The 18,236-nt window shown below is 50.9% G+C and overlaps 1 protein-coding gene across 2 annotated transcripts in view; it reads left to right on the top strand.

Annotated features, from left to right (window-relative positions):
• The first annotated feature begins 2,336 nt into the window (after positions 1-2,336).
• Positions 2,337-18,236, top strand: part of mybpha (myosin binding protein Ha) — a 32,210-nt gene continuing 16,310 nt past the window's right edge. For both annotated transcript variants that reach the window (XM_052034753.1, XM_052034754.1), the window contains exons 1-5: positions 2,337-2,612; positions 3,318-3,452; positions 8,860-9,027; positions 12,776-12,864; positions 14,711-14,906. In XM_052034753.1, coding sequence (XP_051890713.1) covers positions 2,588-2,612; positions 3,318-3,452; positions 8,860-9,027; positions 12,776-12,864; positions 14,711-14,906 — 613 coding nt within the window. In that variant the 5' untranslated portion in view covers positions 2,337-2,587. The remainder of the gene's footprint in view (positions 2,613-3,317; positions 3,453-8,859; positions 9,028-12,775; positions 12,865-14,710; positions 14,907-18,236) is intronic.

Raw genomic sequence — 18,236 nt, 5'->3', positions numbered from 1 at the left:
GCTGTTTACACATTTCAGTTTCTTTACGTTTCTGATTAGTTACTTATTTTCTTATTGAATATATATATTTCATTGGCTTCATCATCCCCAGAGGGTGTGCAAAGCTCATTGGAGGCACACATCCCGGGAGGTGAGCAAATTTCATTGGCTGTACATTTCTCATTGGCTGTAATTCTTATTGTCCATTTCTTAATGCTTGTATCTCATTGGTTCCAGATTTCTCATTCTTCTTATTTCAATAGAGTATCAGCTACACACATCTCACTGGTTGTAAATATTATATCGGCGGTTTAAGTCACATATCTCATTATAAGTTGTTATCTCATTGGCTGCACAGATTTGCACCTATCCAGTTGGGTGAACACATCACACTGGCAGTCTGAATGTCCTTAACTGTACTTTTCTCATTGATGGTACATACATACTACCCTTTGGCTGTACGTTTAGTATCAGCTGCATATATTTAATTGATTGTGGCCCTTGTACAGGCTATGGATACCAATCACTGCAGCTGCCCCACAGCTGCCTCCACTGACCCAGGTTCAATCCTGACCTCGGGCGCTGTCTGTGTGGCGTTCCCTGTGACCACATGGGTTTCCTTCAGGTGCTCTGGTTACCTCCCACATCCCAAAGACGGGTGGGTTAGTGGGTCAGTTGTCCACAGTAAATTATTCCTGCTGCAAGTGGCCTCTGGGAGAATTGGGTGGTTAACAGAGGTGTGAGAGAAAATGGGTTACAGGGAAATAAGTGGGGGAATGGGATTAATGGGAATGCTCTGCAAACCAGCATGGACTGGGTGGGCTGAATGGCTTCCTATATCGTTGGGAAATGTTCCACTGGCTGCACTCATTAGCTGAAGAAATCAGATTGTCTGCGTACTTTTCATTGGCGTTATCTGCCTCACTGGCTGCACTCTCGCATTAGCTGCATGTATTACACGACAGTGCTATCTGCAGCAAACTCCCCCTGGCACTGCTCGCTGTTGGCTGTGTATACACATCAGCTGCCCATTCCTAACGCTTCACATATCTCGTTGGCTGTTCGTCCATCATGTGCACACCTGCCTGATGGCACATGATGCTTCATCTGTGAATCTCTCACCTATCTCTGCACATGTGATGCACAGGTCCAAAGATCCTTGAAGGTGGCAGTGCAGGGAGATAACATGGTGAAGGAGGCATATGGGACACTGGCCTTCATTAGCTGGGCCACTGAATACAGGAGCTCAGAGGTTCTGCTCCAACTTTGGTCAGACCTTAGCTGGAGTACTGTCTGTGGTTCTGGTCACCACACTATAGGAAGGATTGTAGATTTAGGGCAAGAGGCTGGAGATTTGGAGTGGATCCGAAGGGGAGTTTTTTCACCCAGAGAGTGGTGAGCACCTGGGATACACGGCAGAAGATAGCCGTGGAAGCAGAGTCACGCTGACAACATTTAAGACGCGTCTAGACGAGCGCTTGGATCACCCAGGCACAGAAGCCAAGGACCAAGTGCTGGGAGATGGGATTAGTAGGGATAGGTGCCCACGGATCGGGGTGTACACGGTGGGCCAAATGGCCTGTTTCCATGCTGTCCGACTCTGTGACTCTATATTCCCAGGGCTGTACATATTGCAGTTTCTGTACTTTTTCAATGGTCACATCTCTCATTGTTGATGCACCTCATTGACGCCAGAATCCTGCAGCTGCACAAAACCAGTTGTACATTTCCCATCGCCTGTAACGTCAACGGCTGCACAAGACCCATCGCCACAGAGTTCCTCACTGGTTCCATGTACCCCAAAGACCGCCAGCATTCCGCCCCGGGGGGGGGGGGGTTTGGCTGCACATTGCTCGGTCTATTTCTGATCAGCTCCACATTGACACAAATCACATGAGCTGCAGATGTTCCATTGGCTGAGCGTCGCCAATTTATTACACTCATGTCAGATTCACATATTTCAGTGACTGCAGAAATCTCATCCGTCAGGATCACGTTGATCGGACGCCTCTACGGATTACATACTTTCATTAGTTGTGTTTATCTTATTCCAAATCCACTCTGGGGTTCCATGTTGTGTTATTTGATGTTGACTTTGGCTGCAAATATTTTCATTGGCTGCAAATATTTTCATTGGCGACATCCACCTGATTGGTTGCAATGCATTGCAACTGTCCCCTGCAAAACTCACGCCGTGTCTACCCATTTCTGGTCGGCTGCGTTTCATTGGTTGCGGATCTGTTATTGTTTATAGATCTCCTGACTGGCCGCAGGTTGGTTGTGTGTGTGTGTGTGTGTGTGTGTGTGTGTGTGTGTGTGTGTGTGTGTGTGTGTGTGTGTGTGTGTGTGAGTGATAGGTGAGAGTGAGCGGGTGGGTGTGGGACGGGACCAGGGTCCAGGGTCCAGGGTTAGAGTGGGCTGACATCGGGGTGGTGTCGCCCACCACTCCCCCAGCGCCCTCGCCCCGCCGGGGCAGCGTCAGTCCCGCTGGGCGGGTCCCCATCTGCCTGCCGACTATTTAAAGAGACCACTTGCCTCTCCAGAGCCGTGGCAGTCCCCCTTCCCCAGCCTTTCCTGCCGCTCGACATCCACAGCTCCCTCACCGCCCATGGATCCAGAGACCCCGAAAGGAGGTAAGAAAGTGGCCGGAGAGAGACGAGGACAGTTCGGTGACTCAGTGTGGAACTTTCTCCCGCTCGTCTCGGTCCGTTCAAGCTCTTTATACATCTGTCTCCGCAATAAGGTCACCTTTCCCTCTGATACCGAGCTCCATTCTTCTGTCTAACAAAATACCCAAAATAACAAAATCAAATTTCCACCAATATATTCCCCTTGATGTTTACAACCACCTCCTGCTGTGATTGTATGTGATCTCCCTCCCCGCTCTGGACATGTAGAACAGGTTGAGTTTCCTTTCTCATAGATTCACCACTGTCCCTCTCTCCTTCACGTTCCCTCCTATTTCGCCCTCTCTAACTCGCTCTCTCTCCCTGTCGCGCTCACTTTCTCTCTATCTATTCTGCTCACTCCCTATCTCTCTCTCTACCACTCTCTATCGCACTCACTAGCGTTGTCTCTCTCTGTCTATCGCTCTCTCTTGCTTTCGCTCTTTCGCTCTCTACTGCGCGCTCTCTGTATTGGGCTCTCTTTCTCTCTCCCCCCACCCCCCCCCCCGTCTGTCGCTTTTTCCCTCTCTGTTGTGCTCTGTGTGTGTCTCTGTCTGTCTGTCTCTCTCTCTGCCTTTCTCTCTGTCTCTCTCTGTCCAAGTGTCAGTATCAGTGACCCGGCAGTGAGCCTGTGACTGGAACCCTGCTGTACTCTCTCTTGTCCCTGTGTAGTTGCTGATGGGGAGCCCACGGACCTGACGGTGGAGGATGTGACCAGCACTTCAGTGACCCTGAACTGGAACTCCCCCAAACACATTGGCACGAGTGGCTTGGCAGGATACATTGTGGAATACTGCAAGGAAGGCAGTGAGTGATGTGCCTCTACCCTCGGGTGAACTTGTACTGACAGCCGTGTCAGCAAGTGTCGGATCAGACAGCAGAACAGCCCAGGGCTGGTGTGAGAGTGTCAGGGGTCAGCCTGGTGCGTGGGGGGGGGGGGGAATGATAAAGGGGTCATGCCTGGGTCTGGGGGCTGAGTGTGAGCCATGGATCAGCCTGGGTGTTGGGGGTTCAGAGGTCACTCAGGATGAGAGAAGGAATCACTCTGGGTGAGGGGCATTCAGGAGTCAGCCTGGGTGTGAGGGTCAGCCTGGGTAAGAGGGAGTTCAGGGATCTGTATGTGTGTGAAAGTCAGGGGTCAGTCTGGGCATTGAGGGGTCAGTGTGTGTTAGGGGGTTCAGGGGTCATTCTGGGTGTGGAGGGTTTCGGGTGTTGGTCTGGGTGTTTGGGGTTCAGGGTTCATAGAACAGTACAGCACAGAATAGGCCTTTCAGTCCACAATGTTGTGCCGACATAGCTAATCCCTCCTACCTACAGAATGTCCATATCCCTCCATTTTCCCCTCATTCATGTGCCCATCCAAGCCCTTCTTAAAAGTCCCCAATGAATTTGCCTCCACCACCCTATCAGGCAACACATTCCAGGCATCCACCAATCTCTGAGTAAAAAAACACCCTTCACGTCTCTTCTGAACCTTCCACCACCACCCCCCTGCCGCCTTAAATGCAAGCCTTCTGGTATTGGATCTCCCAATAATGGGGAAAAAGATATTGCTTGTCCACCCTATCTATGCCCTTCATAATTTTACACACTTCCAACAGATCACCTCTCAGCCTCTGCCACTCCAGAGAAAAGAGCCCAAGTTTGTCCAGCCTCTCCTGATAGCACACTGATGGTTCATTCTGGGCCCAAAGGGAACCATTGGTGTCACTGTTGTCCTGGGTTTAGCCTGGGTGCTGGGGATATGGGGTTGTCCTGTGCTCTGGACTGGGTCGAGGCGGTTCAGATCGGGATGTCAGTTTGCACCAAAGGAATCTCGGAGCACAGGTGGTGAAACCCTAAGGCACAAGTCGGACTTCGTACGTTTGAAGCTGCTGCCCAAGTCCGCGGTGGGTGGAATGGGTTAAAGGAGTCACTCACCTCTTTTAGAAGATGACTGAGCAGAGCAGACTGCGATCTGGAACTGCTGGGTGTCCGCTGTCGACCGTGGTGTCCCAGCACCGGGATTAGAACCAGCTCAGAAACCATTTAAATAAATAATTATATCTTGGAGCCTGCAAGTGGATATATTACTTGGACTAGGATCCCCCACAACCTGAGACCTGTACGTGTGTCCAAGAGGTCAGAGCACCTACAACACCCCATTTCCTGAGAGATCAGCTGGTGATCACAGCTGCAGAATGCGCCCCCTTCACCACCATCCACAATCTGTATCCTTTCTTACATTTATGAAAGTATCAAATCATGTTGCTAGCTTCTCGGAAGCTCTGAGTTAGCTCGGGCGCAGTGAGTGGTGTGGAGGAGAGGAAAAATTGCAGCTAGTGACAGATTCATGTTTCAACAGAACCGTAGCAGAGATGCAGAGACGTGGGCGGTGATCCACTTTGGACCTCGGAAAGATAGATCAGTGTACCCCTAAAAAGATCCAGGAAGTAGATGGAGCAAAGAGGTTCAGGGTCCAAGTAAAGATGTAGCTAGTGAACGAACACAAATAACACCTGTTTTCATTGCTTCATGGGGTGTGGGCATCGCCGGTGAGTGGGCGTTAGATACTTATCCCAAATTCCTCCCGAGAAGCTGGTGATGAATTGCATTCTTGAACTGCTGCTGTTGGTTTAGTGAGCAGACTCCCTCAGAGCTTGGGCAGAAAGCTCAATGACCTTGACCCAGCCACAAGCAAAGAACAGATGTTATTCCAGGTCAGGGTGCTGTGTGACTTGAAGGAGAACGCTGGGGTTGTATAATCCCATGCCTTTTGTAAGTGGTGGAGGTCACATGTTTGGGGGAGGGGTGTTATTAAATAAGCCTTGTGTGTTTCTCTGTGAAGCACTTGCTGTCCATCAGTAATTGCCCTTGAGAAAGTAGTAGTGAGGCATCTTCTCAAACCAAAGCATTCCTTCCAGGGAAAGTACCCCTTCACAGTTGCTGGATAGAGAGTTCCAGGTTTTAGACCCTGTGGTACACATTCCACCCAGGGTGCACCAGAGGTATGAATCTTTAGGTTAGAGGAGGGTTTAAGCCTGATTAGTTGAGGCCACAGTATCACAAACAATGCCGAATGCCTCAACTAATCAGGGTTAAATTGCACGATCAAACAAACAAACAGCTGAAAAAGGCTGGATCCATGGCGCTACCCTGTGGAACTCCTGCAGTGTTGTCCTAGGGCTCGATGAGTGACGTCCAACAACTTTGTGTAGGGTTGGACTCCAACCGGTTTTTCCCCTTGACACCCATTCACTTCCCCTTCAGTGCCACACTTGGACAAATGCTGCCTTACCGCCAGGGGCAGTCACTCTCGCCTCACCTCCAGAACTCAGCTCCTTGGTCCACATCTGGACCAAGGCACCAACAAGGTCTGGATCCAAATGGTCCCAGTGAAACCCAGTCATCACGGACACCTTCCATCACTGCTGATGACTGAGTCGACATTGGCAGAAATATTCTGATGGGGGTTATTCTGCTATTGGTGGGGAATCATCCACTGTGTCTGCGAGGCACCACTGATAGAATTGTCATGGAACAGCTTGGCTGGACAATGAATTCAGCAGGCTGACGTCAGTCTGATGTGACGACACAGGCAGGAAGAGAAGAGCAAGATGGATTAATGGCTTAAGGATGGTTGCAAACCCTTTGGTCTTATCTGTTGGTTTCCGGCATCATTGAGGACAGGGATTTCTACAAAACCTCCTCCTTCTTTACACGTTGATGTGATTGGATCAACTCTGCAGAGCTTTAATCTGATCCATCAGTTGTGGCATCATTCTGCTCTGTCCGTCTCTGTGTTTGCTCAGCCTCGAGTCTTGGATTACAGCCTTTGAAAGTTTGACATATGCCTGGTGCAGGTCCTGGTATGCTCCTCAATGAACCTGTGTCGTTTCCCCTGGCCCTACTGTAGCGGTGGGATGAGGGACGTGTCCAACCACGAGGTTACATATCCAACTGGAATACAGTTCTGTTACCACTGATGTCCGCACTGTCTCACAGCTGCCAGTCATGAGCTGTCGTATCCACTTTGAATCTGGGTGTGGCAGGCTGGAGATGAATCTGTGCAAGACATGACACTGGTAGATTATCAAGGATGAGGCCTGGTATGTTCTGCAGTACCATTGACTACAGCAGCTCCAAGGCCTGTGACCTTGATTACCAGGAAGGATCGGTTACAGAGCACAGGCTCTTCAGCCCATCGAGTTGCGCTGACCACTCAACACACAAAGAGACAAATGCCTTTTGACTCTAGAACAGACCTCTCCTACACTAACAGATGAACTCTTGATCTCCCAATCTACCTCGTTGTGGCCCTTGCACCTTATTGTCTGCCTGCACTGCACCTTCTCTGTAACAGTAACACCATATTCTGCATCCTGTTTTCCTTTTCTACTACCTTGATGCACTTGTGTATGGAATGATCTGTCTGGATGGTACACAAGCAAAGCTTTTCACTGTATCTTGATTCACGTGACAATAATAAACCAATCTCGATCCAGAACCAGTTTTTATTCTCCCCACATCCCCATCAGATAAGGGCAGCACGAGAGTGGGCGGCCACCAAATGCATTGCTTCCCCCAAGTCCCACACGTTACTGTGTTGGACATGTGTCCTCTTTACTTCACTGGCGGGTCAAAACCCTGTGGGTTGTCTTCGAGCCGAGTACATTCGCCAGACCTACTGCCCCATCCTCTTCTCTGGGGCAACTGGGGATGGTCATTAAACACCAGCCATGCAAACAACACCCAGAACCCAAGAGAGGATCTGGGTGTAAACCATAGTTTCTCTTAACTTAGCGCTGGAGAGGGTGCAGAGGAGATTCACCAGGGTATTGCCTGGGATGGAGTGTGCCAGTCATGAGGAGAGACTGGAGAGGTTGGGTCTGTTTTTCCTGGAGCAGAGGAGGTTAAGTGAGGTACATAAGATTATGTGGGGTGTAGATGGGGTCGACTGCAGGAAACTTTTCCCCAAATCAGAGGTAGACAAAACTAGAAGACATAGCTTTAGGGTAGGGGGGGAAGACATTCAGAGGGGGATTCTTCTTCACGCAGAGAGGGGGAGTACCTGGAATACACTGCTGGAGAGAGTGGTGGAAGGAGAGTCACTGACAGCATTTAAGAAGTGTCTGGGCAAGCACTTGAATCACCTCGGCTATGGCCCAAGTCCTGGAGATGTGATTAATACAGGTGGGTCCCCACTAGTCAGTGTGGACGTGATGAGCCGAATGGCCTGCTTCTGTGCTGTATGACTCTGTGACTCTATGAGTACCCACCACAAGCCCAGTTTGGCTGGTGTTCTTCAGGGATCAGTGAGTGATGCTGTTCCTGAACTGTCCTTGGTGAAAGATATTGAAGTGACCTTGCTTCAGTTTACACATGGAGTGTTGTGAGCTTCTACAGCCCATGACTCATATGAATATCTGTAGTCCATGACTTAAAGATCGTCCATGTTTGACCTGACGTTATGAGACTTGTATGGTGCCCGGAGTGATACTGGGTCACCTCTCCAGTGTTAATCTGCCGACTGAGTTTCGAAGTCTATTCAAGAGCCAATCACTTTCACTGTGGATCAGGACTGGACCTGTGACTTATTTCAAGAGGGCTGGAATTTAAAGGGAAAAAGTTTTCATAAAACTCTGGTTAGATCACCTGGACTTTGTAATCCAGGTATATATTCCCTGAGAGAGGGTATAGCTCAAAGTGTTACAGGGGTTGAGAGTTAATTTAAGGGGACAAATCTCACGGATTTAGACATAATTTCTCTTAAACGTAGTAGATTAAGAAATGATTAAGTGGAGCAGTTTAAAATATATAATTTGTAGATAGTTTCTCCCCATTCTGTCCCTTCTGAAGCAGGAGTCCAGAACAAAAGGGCATGTCTTCAAAGTTGGAGCTTGGATGGTTTGCATGGTGCATCAGGAAGTACCCTGGGGTCAGAGAAATCCACCAAACCAGCTGATGATTCGTCATTTGAAACTTGAGCAAGGGGATTGTTGAGATGTGGATCATCTGAAAGTATTGAGACAGTGACAATATCTTTGTTACGAACCATTTTTCAAATTGTGACGAAAGTGTGCGGTGAATTTCCCCAGGGTTTAGTCCAACGGTTCCCACTACTGTGTAGCTGCCCACTTGTGACCAAACAGGCTCTGAGGTTTCCCCAACACATGCAGGAGCTCCTTCCACCACAGCTGAGACGATCTATTAATCCCTACATTTCTTTTCTAAGCTCAGACCTGGGTTGCTGCCAACAAGGAACTGACCACGAAAAACGTCCTGTTGATTAAAGACTTAACGGAGGGAGACAAGCTGCAGGTCCGAGTTAAGGCAGTTCACGGCAGTGGCGGGACTGCCATCGCCACCTTCCCGGACACCATCGTCATCAAGCAGCCCATTGGTAAGTGAAGGGTTAATGCCGGGGAGAATTGGAGCATTTGGCCAAAAACCACTGCTGAAGGAGAGACACCAGGAGGGTGTCGTGTTTCCCTATTCCCGTCAGACTGATGGTGACAAATGGAGAAAAATCCCTCTGCAGATTCCTGAGTCAGGGAGAACGTGTAATCTCAGCTGGCTAAAATACCGGCTGGATCAGCAAAGTTTAAATATTTGCTGCAGAACTTCCGCGAGGTTTCCAAAGGACCTCTCCAGAATTATGAACAGCCCCCACAAACGTACAGCGAGGGACCTCAGCTTCCTCAGGGACTGGGTTTTACCACTCTGGGACGGACTAGGATCGGGTTTCTGGGAGCAGGTGTCAGAGACGCAGCCACAGACACAGGCCCGTTGGCCCTCTGAGTCCGTGCTAACCGTCAGTCACCCATTTACACAAATCGACACCAATCCCATTTTATTCTCCCCACACTCCCATCAACTTCCCTCCCCTCCCCCCAGATTCTACCGTCCACTTACACACTAACGGACATTTACAGCGGTCAACTAACCTACCAACCCGCACGTATGTCTTTGGGACATGGAAGGAAACTGGATCACAAGATCACAAGATCACAAGATCACAAGATCACAAGATCACAAGATCACAAGATCACAAGCCCATTTAGTCTGCTCCACTACCTCACTATTCCCATCTAGCCCCAATTCCCGGCACCCTGGCTACTTAGATACCCACGAATCTCCTCCTTAAATGCCCCCAATGATGGGGCCTCCACAGCTGTATGTGACAACAAATTCCATAAATCCATGACCCTCTGGCTAAAGAAATTTCTTCTCATTTCTGTTTTAAACCAGTACCCTCTAATTCTAAGACTGTGCCCTCTAGTCCTAGACTCACCCACCAAGGGAAACAACTTGGCCACATCTACTCTGTTCAGTCCTTTCAACATTCAGAATGTTTCTATGAAGTCCCCTCTCATTCTTCTGTACTCCAGTGAGTACAGTCCAAGAGCCGACAAACGCTCATCGTATGTAAGCCCTTTCATTCCAGGGTAACCCACGCGGTCTCAGGGAGCAAACTCCACACACACACACACACACACACACACACACACACACACACACACACACACACACACACACACACACACACACACACACACACACACACACACACACAGACACACACACACACACACACACACCACCCGAGGTCAGGATCGAACCTGGGTCACTAGAGCTGTAAGACAGTGGCTCCACATACCACACCGTTCCCCGGCGTCCATCAGTCGGAGTGTAGCGCAGCGCCCCAACTGCACCCACTGGTGTCCCCTGCACCGCCCAGGTGCACCACGGCCTGCAGAGGAGGCTGGTCACATCCTTCACAGCCACCAGCTACCAAAATCTTGCTCGGGGATGCGGCCTACACCGAGGGTTGAACCCATGAGAGGGATCCAGCATTCAACAGCCGGCAGGCTCACACTGTGGACCTCCCTCAACCCACCCCACCCCTCGTTTTAAGGTTCCCCTAATTACTTGCAGGTTTTGCTGGTGATTGATTGGAAGGGATTTTTTTTATTATTATTTCTCGCTTCCCTTGGGCATCGCCACCAGCATTTATTGCCCATCCCCAATTGCCTCTGAGAAGGTGATGGTGAGCCGCCCTCTTGGATGGCTGCAGTCCCTTTGGGTGAAAGTGCTTCCCCACCCCCCCCCACCCCCGGGGAGGGAGTTCCCTGGGATCTAGACCCAGTGGCGATGGCGGGTATGTATTTTCCAAGTGGCTTGAAGGGGAAGCTTTGGGGTCGTAGAGAGTTTTCAAGTTGCACATCTGAGCAACGGCTGGTTACGTGCTCCCTCCTTGGGCAGTGGCTGGGCACAGCCCCAGCTCGGGTGCGCGGCCTACACCGAGCGTTGAACCCATGAGGGGGAATCCAGCATTCAGTGGGACCCATTTCCTTCAGCCCACCCCTTCCACGCCAACCTTTGCGCCCATCTAACCCTTTAGATCGTGGTGCTCCCCTGCAGCTGAGCCCCTTGCCCTTCCTGGTGGTCCGGGTTACGGGTTCAGGGGTCCAGGGGAGCAAGGGGCACTGACTGTAATGTATCTGAATCTTTCCTGCTCACTGTCAGTCACCGTCTCGGATTTATTGTTTTGCACTGTCTGGACTGTCATCTAACTTGGGTCCAAGTCACCACCGTTCGATGATGGATCTCATCGCCTGCTCGCCCCTTGATGTGTGTGACCCCGCAGGATACCACCACTGTCCCCCGTCAGCAGACGCCAGCTGAAGGGCTGCCTGTGGCATCCAAACCAGTGGATGCAGCGGGGCCCACTTTGGTGCCCGATGCACCCACTAACGCTGCACGCTGCACCTGGTGTCCAGTAATACTCAACCACCAGTCAGTGACTTACATCTTACCCTTTGATAACATACATCCATTGACCAACTTGCTGCGTTAGAATAGCCAGTGAGTGCCTGGTATTCCAGTGGGCATTATAGCTGAGCCTCTGGATTAGAGAGCTCCAGCTTCATCCCACTTCAGGTACACCAGCATAACTCAGGCTGACGCTCCACTGCAGTACGGAGGGAGTGCTGCACTGTTGATCAACTGGGAAATCCACCTCAACCTCTGGCTGCCCTCTCAGGGCATGGAAAGGATTCCAGAGGAGCCTTCTCTCCCAACCTACAGCTGCTAACCTGGCCACGATATTATTACTGAGCTCAAGTACTTACAGGCATAGATAAGGAGGATGGTCACAGTCTATTTGCCAGGGTAAAACTAGAAGGCACAGATTTGTGAGAGAGGAAAGATTTAAAAGGGACCTGAGGGGCAGGTTTTTCAGAGGTGGTGGGTATATGGAACGAACTGCGAGAGGAATTAGTAGAGGTGGTACCATTACAATGTTTAAAGGGCATTTGGACAGGTAAAATAAGATATCTTTATTAGTCACATGTAAATCGAAAGACACAGTGAAATGCATCTTCTGTGTAGAGTGTTCTGGGGGCAGCCCGCAAGTGTCGCCACGCTTCCGGCGCCAACGTAGCATGCCCACAACTTCCTAACCCGTACGTCTCTGGAATGTGGGAGGAAACCGGAGCATCCGGAGGAAACCAACGCGGACACAGGGAGAACGTACAAACCCCTTACAGACAGCGGCCGGAATTAAACCCGGGTCGCTGGCACTGTAAAGCGTTACGCTAACCGCTACACTACTGTGCCTTCCCTGGGTAGAAAAAGTTTAGAGGGATATGGACCAAATTCAGGCAAATGGGACCAGGTCAGGTGGGCAAGGACATGTTGGGCTGAAGGGCCTGTTTCCGTGCTCTGTGACTCTGACTCTAGAAGTACCGCAGTGTCTGTAAAGTGCTCTGAGAGGTTGCATAGTAATTAAGCACAGAGACAGGCCCTTCAGCCCACCAGGTCCATGCTGACCATCAAGTACCCATCTGTACTAAATTGCACTTACCAGCACTTGGTCTGTAACCTTCTACACCTTGGCAATTCAAGTGCTCATCTCGATACTTCCTGCATGTTGTGAGATTCTCTGCCTCCACCACCCCCTCAGGCAGTGTGTCCCAGATTCCAACCGCACTCCCGGTGGAAACATTCTTCCTCGGATCCTCTCTGAAACTCTTATCCCTCACCCTAAACCCTCTAGTTTTAGAAATCTCTTGAGGCATATAAATACAGATCTCTCTTCCTTTGACATTCTGACCTTTGCTCATTGCTTCCTTCCTCTGGTTTTGCAGTTCGTCCCAAAATCCGTTTACCCCGCAATCTCAGGGATACTTACATTCGGAAAGTTGGCCAGAAGTTGAACCTGTCCATCCCCGTCCACGTGAGTAACTGGGACTTGGGTGACCCATCGCTGTCTCCACTCCAACCCACGGTTTACACCGATTGGTTTGATCGACACCGTGCTAAAGATGAAACGTTCATTATTATTTGCGTGAAAGTAGTTCCATTGGGACCTGCTGTCCCAACATCTGGAAGTAGTGGACCCAACGTGAAGGGAAAATGAACCTATTTACCCCTGAGCTTGCACTGGATACAGAATGGTCTGCACACTGTGATACCCAAACCTCTTCAAACCAGTGGCAAGTACTGCAGGGTCAGGCTAGAGCTGCCAACTGGCTTTATAAAGTAAACTTCCACCACAGCAAGAATGTATGAGCCCATGAATGCAGCAAACTCAGCACTTGCCAACACCCATACCATAACAATTCAGAAATGTTAACAGTTCAACAACATTTCAACTTGATACAAAGTCTTACATTTGAAATAAACTTCGTAAATCCTTTCCCCAATTAACAACCAGCTATCCAATATGCAAAGGTACGTTATTGAATTCCTTAAAATTTGAAATTAGGTAGATCCTGACCTTCAAGAAAAACACATTTCAATTAAAAACAAATATTCAAGCAAATTCCTGGAACAAATTTTTCTTAGTGGCTTTTATTATCATGGATGTGCTGTCTCCTCATGATCTGTGACTAACGAGTGTTGGACTGAATCAGACTCAGGTTTATGATGACGTGAAATGTGTTGTTTTGCGGCAGCAGTACCGTGCAAAGACATAAACTTCCTCCAAATTAGAAAAATAAATAAATAGTGCAAAAAAGGAGGTGGTGTTCATGGACCATCCAGAAATCTGATGGCGGAGAAGAAGAGGCTGTTTCTGAATCGTTGAGTGTGGGTCTTTAGGCTCCTGTACCTCCTCTGCAGTGGTAGTAACGAGAAGAGGGTCCTGGGTCATGAGGGTCCTTTTGGGTTAGAGTTCCCTGTCCACAGACAGACAGGAAGGTCAGGTGCAGCAGGAAGTCCATCGGAGATGATAGGTGAACAATTAGTGATGTTTCCAGGGAGTGGGTGGGGAGATATCACTGGGCCAGACCTTGTGTGAGGGCGGATCTGTAAACTGCAATAAGCTGTGTTAAGCTATGCTTCGTATCCCAGTACAAGGTGCTGGGTTGAAGACCAGTGCGCTTGCACACACTGGGGGAACTGTGGCAGCCGAAGAGGTCACAAACCTGTCACTGGAGCTGAGCAACGACTGGGTCAGAGTGGGTCAGGTTGCTTACAGGGACGGGTGATGTACTGAGTCATTTTAGTGAGGCCGATGGGTCGGTGTGGGGGTGCAGAGGGGGGCATTGTGGGGGGCGTGGGGTGCAGAGGGGCAGAGGGGGGCAGTGTTTGGGGGATAGAGGGGGCAGTGTGGGGGGGAGAGAAGGGTCAGTGTGCATCAGTGTGGTCTGGGATAGAGTGAGTCAGTGGGTGTGAGTGTGGACAGATATTGACAACCGGGAACTGCACTGGGCCGACTGTAGTTTGGGAAGTGTGTTGGTGAGGGGAAAGGACGGGCTGCGGTCAGAGAACATCACTGACTCCAGCTCAGTAAACACAAGGACACAACCAAACAGCAGCAGGAGCAGGCCCCTCGGCCCCTCGGCCCCTCGAGCCTGCCCCGCCATCCCACATGACCATGGCTGATCCGTGCTGCCCTCGACCCCTCTGCTATACCTGTCCCCCGTTGATTGGTGGGGGTGAGGTCGGCCTGCAACGATCTCCCGGCTCCCGTGAGAGGGTCCTCGGCCTTCCTGTGGCTGTTGTTTTGATCGGAAGCGGAGGGGACCATCCCACCCATCTCCCTCGCTGACAGGGCCTTTGATCTGCCACCCGTACAGTGCAATGCCAAACCCTCCATCTCCTGGAGCAAGGATGACCAGCCTCTCCCTTCAGACCGGGTGAACATCTGTAACAGTGCCACGGACACCATCTTGTTCATCAGGAAGTTGGAGAGGAAGGACTCTGGCAAGTACAAACTGGTGGCCCAGGTGGACACTGCAGTGGATGAAGCAGTCATCGGCATCCAGGTTGTGGGTAAGCCAAATACACACGCTCAAAGGCACGGTTTATCAAAGTGTTGACAAACAGGTCGTCCCCGGGTTACAAGAATTCACCAGGATCCAATAACCTTGTAAATACCATACACCCCAGTGCATGCGAACAAGTGTCTGGAAGATCAGTGGGGTGGACGGGGACGGATTTGCCAACTGCCGCGGGCATCGTCTGCTGGGTGGGAACGGGGGGCATTTCTGTGTGCCTCCTCTCCCCACCACCCCCAAGCCCCAACATTTGGGGGGGTGGGTGGAGCCCAGAGGAGCCGGGCAGAGCCGGGAGTGCTAACCCGCGCCTGGCCGCTCCCCCTGTCACCGCTGTTTCCGTGACCCTCCCTCCAACACGTTGTTGCTCACTTCCGACTGGCGAACGGTTTGGGGTACGAACGGTTCTCAGGAATGGAACCCCCATAACCTGCACACTGCCCGAACATAGAACAGGAACAGCACAGGAACAGGCCTTCGGCCCACAATGTCTGTGCTGAACACGATGCTGACTTAAGCTAAACCTCTTCTGCCTGTGTATGATCCATGTCCCTCCAGTGTACGGAAGTGTACGGTCATGCACTTTGGTAGAAGGAATAAAGGCACAGACTATCTTCTAAACGAGGAGCGAATTCAGAAATCAGAGGTGTAAAGGGACTTGGGAGTCCTGGTGCAGGATTCCCTGAAGGTTAACTTGCAGGTTGAGTCAGTAGTAAGGAAGGCAAATGCAATGTTAGCATTCATTTTGAGACAATTAGAATATAAAAGCAAGGATGTGATGCTAAGGCTTTATAAAGCATTGGTCAGACCACACTTTGTAGTATTGTGAGCAGTTTTGGGCCCCATATCTAAGGAAAGATGTGCTGGTGTTGGAGAGGGTCCCAGAGGAGGTTTATAAGAATGATCCTGGGAATGAAAAGGTTAACGTATGAGGACCGTTTGACGGCTCTGGGCCTATACTCGCTGGAATTTAGAAGGATGAGGAGGGGATCTCATTGAAACCTACTGAATATTGAAAGGCCTGGATAGAGTGGACGTGGAGAGGATGTTTTCAGTAGTGGGAGAGTCTGGGACCAGAGGGCACAGCCTCAGCATAGAAGGATGTCCCTTTAGAACAGAGATGAGGAGGAATTTCTTCAGCCAGAGGGTGATGAATCTGTGGAATTCATTGCCACAGACGGCTGTGGAGGCCAAGTCATTGGGTATATTTAAAGCGGACGTCAATAGGTTCTTGATTAGTGAGGACATCAAAGGTTACGGGGAGAAGGCAGGAGAATGGGGTTGAGAGGAAAAACAAATTAAGCTGCAGCACTGGTGAAAGCTGACGGCCATTCCAATGTCACTGCCATGTTGGTAGAAGTGTCTGACCCATACACTGTAAGTTCACAGGTCTCCTATTCCCGGCTTCAGAGGTGGCAGGGTCCAATGGTGGGGCCATCGGCAGCCACGTTGACTGCATGACTGTATCCCCTGCCTGGTGGGTCTCGGTGCACCGTCTTGTCCTTCTGGGCAGTCGGACAGTCACCGGCAGTGGAAGGTGGCCGAAGATTTAAGCAGGATTGACGTGGTTGGTGTGTGGGGATCCGTGACAACTGAAATGAGTTTTCCAGGACTCCCAAAGGGGCAACCCTTAAAGCTCGGGGACGTCGGACACTGCGGATGCTGGAATCTGGAGCAATCACCCACACACTCCCCCCCTGCCCTCCCTGCCTCCCTTACCTGGTCCCAAGCTCCACCTTTCATTCTGAAAGTTGCACAGAGTGATGTGCTTGGGTGCCTGTGCTTCTGGGGTGAGGAACTCTCTTCCTGTCCCGCCGGGCAGTCTACAACCCGAGGGCATGGGCGGTGAATTCTCCATCTTTGGGTAAACCGTTCCCTTTCTCTCTCTCCTCCTGATCTACCCAGTTCCTCCGACACCCACCCCAGCCCCCCACCACCGTGTCTCCAACCTGTCCATCTGTCCATCGCCCACACACCCCCCCACCTGCCCTCCCCACCTCCCTCACACAATCCCACCTTCCTCTCCCATCAGATTCCACCCTTGGTCACCTCCACCAGTCACCTCCCAGCCTCTGTCGCTCCTCCACACTCCCCTCTCCCCTCCTCCATCTGCCTATCGCCCCTCCTCATCCGGATCCACCTATCACCTCACCTGCCAGCTCTCAATCCACCCCTTCCCCCCATCTTTTTATACCATCTCCCCTCTATGGTCCAGTCCAGATGAAGGGTCTCGGTCTGAAACATCGAATGTCCATTTCCCTCCACAGACGATGCCCGACCCGCTGAGTTCCTCCAGTGGTTTGTTTTCTTGGTCCGAGGTGGGACCCAGTGAGAGAAGCAGCGGACGAGGTGGTGGGCCCCACCAGAAAGTTCCCTGTGCTCGCAGAGGTACCCAGGTGCTGGCATGGAAACATGCCACGGGTCACGTTGTTGACACAAGAACGCAGGAGATGTGGGCCCAGCCATTCAGCAGGATCGTGGCTGATCTGATCTCGGCCCCTGCTCCAGTTTCCTGTCTGCCCCCCCATGACCCTCGACTCCCCTGTAGACCAAACGTCCGTCCGTCTCAGGGACAGTAGGTTTCAGGGAGCCGTGAGAACCTGGAACACACTGTCAGAGAGGTGGAAGCAGAGTGGCCAACAGAGGCGTCCAGATGAGCACCTGGACCAGCCAGACACAGGAGGCTAAGTGCTGCAATGTGGGAGAAATGCGGGTGGGTGCCCACTGGTCGGGGTGTTGATGCAATGGGCTGAACGGCCACCTTCCATGCCGTTATGAGTCTGTAACTCACTGAGTACTGCCACTGCCCAGCCGTTCCGGAAACCAGGGTTCGATCCTGACCTCTGCTGCTGTCAGAGCAGGTTCACCCTGTCAGCGCCTGGGCCAGGTGCTCCGAGTCCTCCCCCGTCCCAAAGACGTGCCAGTGGGTGGGTTAACTGGACACTGTGAATTGCCCCTGGTGTGTTAGTGAGGGGCAGAGTCCGGGGGGGGGGGGGTAGATAGCAATGTGGGATTAACGTAGGATTAGTGTAAATGGATGGTGGATGGTCAACACGGACTCGATGGGCCAAAGGGTATTGGTATTGGTTTATTATTGTCATTTGTACTGAGGTACAGTGAAAAACTTGTGTACCGATCCTACAGATCAATTCATTACACAGTGCAGTTACATTGAGTTAGTACAGAGTCCATTGAGGTAGTACAGGTAAAAACAATAACAATACAGAGTAAAGTGTTACAGCTACAGAGAAAGTGCAGTGCAATAAGATGCAAGGTCACAACAAGATAGATCGTGAGGTCAGAGTCCATCTCATCGTATAAGGGAACT

Source organism: Pristis pectinata, chromosome 20 (assembly GCF_009764475.1).
Source record: "Pristis pectinata isolate sPriPec2 chromosome 20, sPriPec2.1.pri, whole genome shotgun sequence".
In the NCBI taxonomy this organism is placed as follows: Eukaryota; Metazoa; Chordata; class Chondrichthyes; order Rhinopristiformes; family Pristidae; genus Pristis; species Pristis pectinata.
This window is presented reverse-complemented; position numbering and strand designations above follow the sequence as displayed.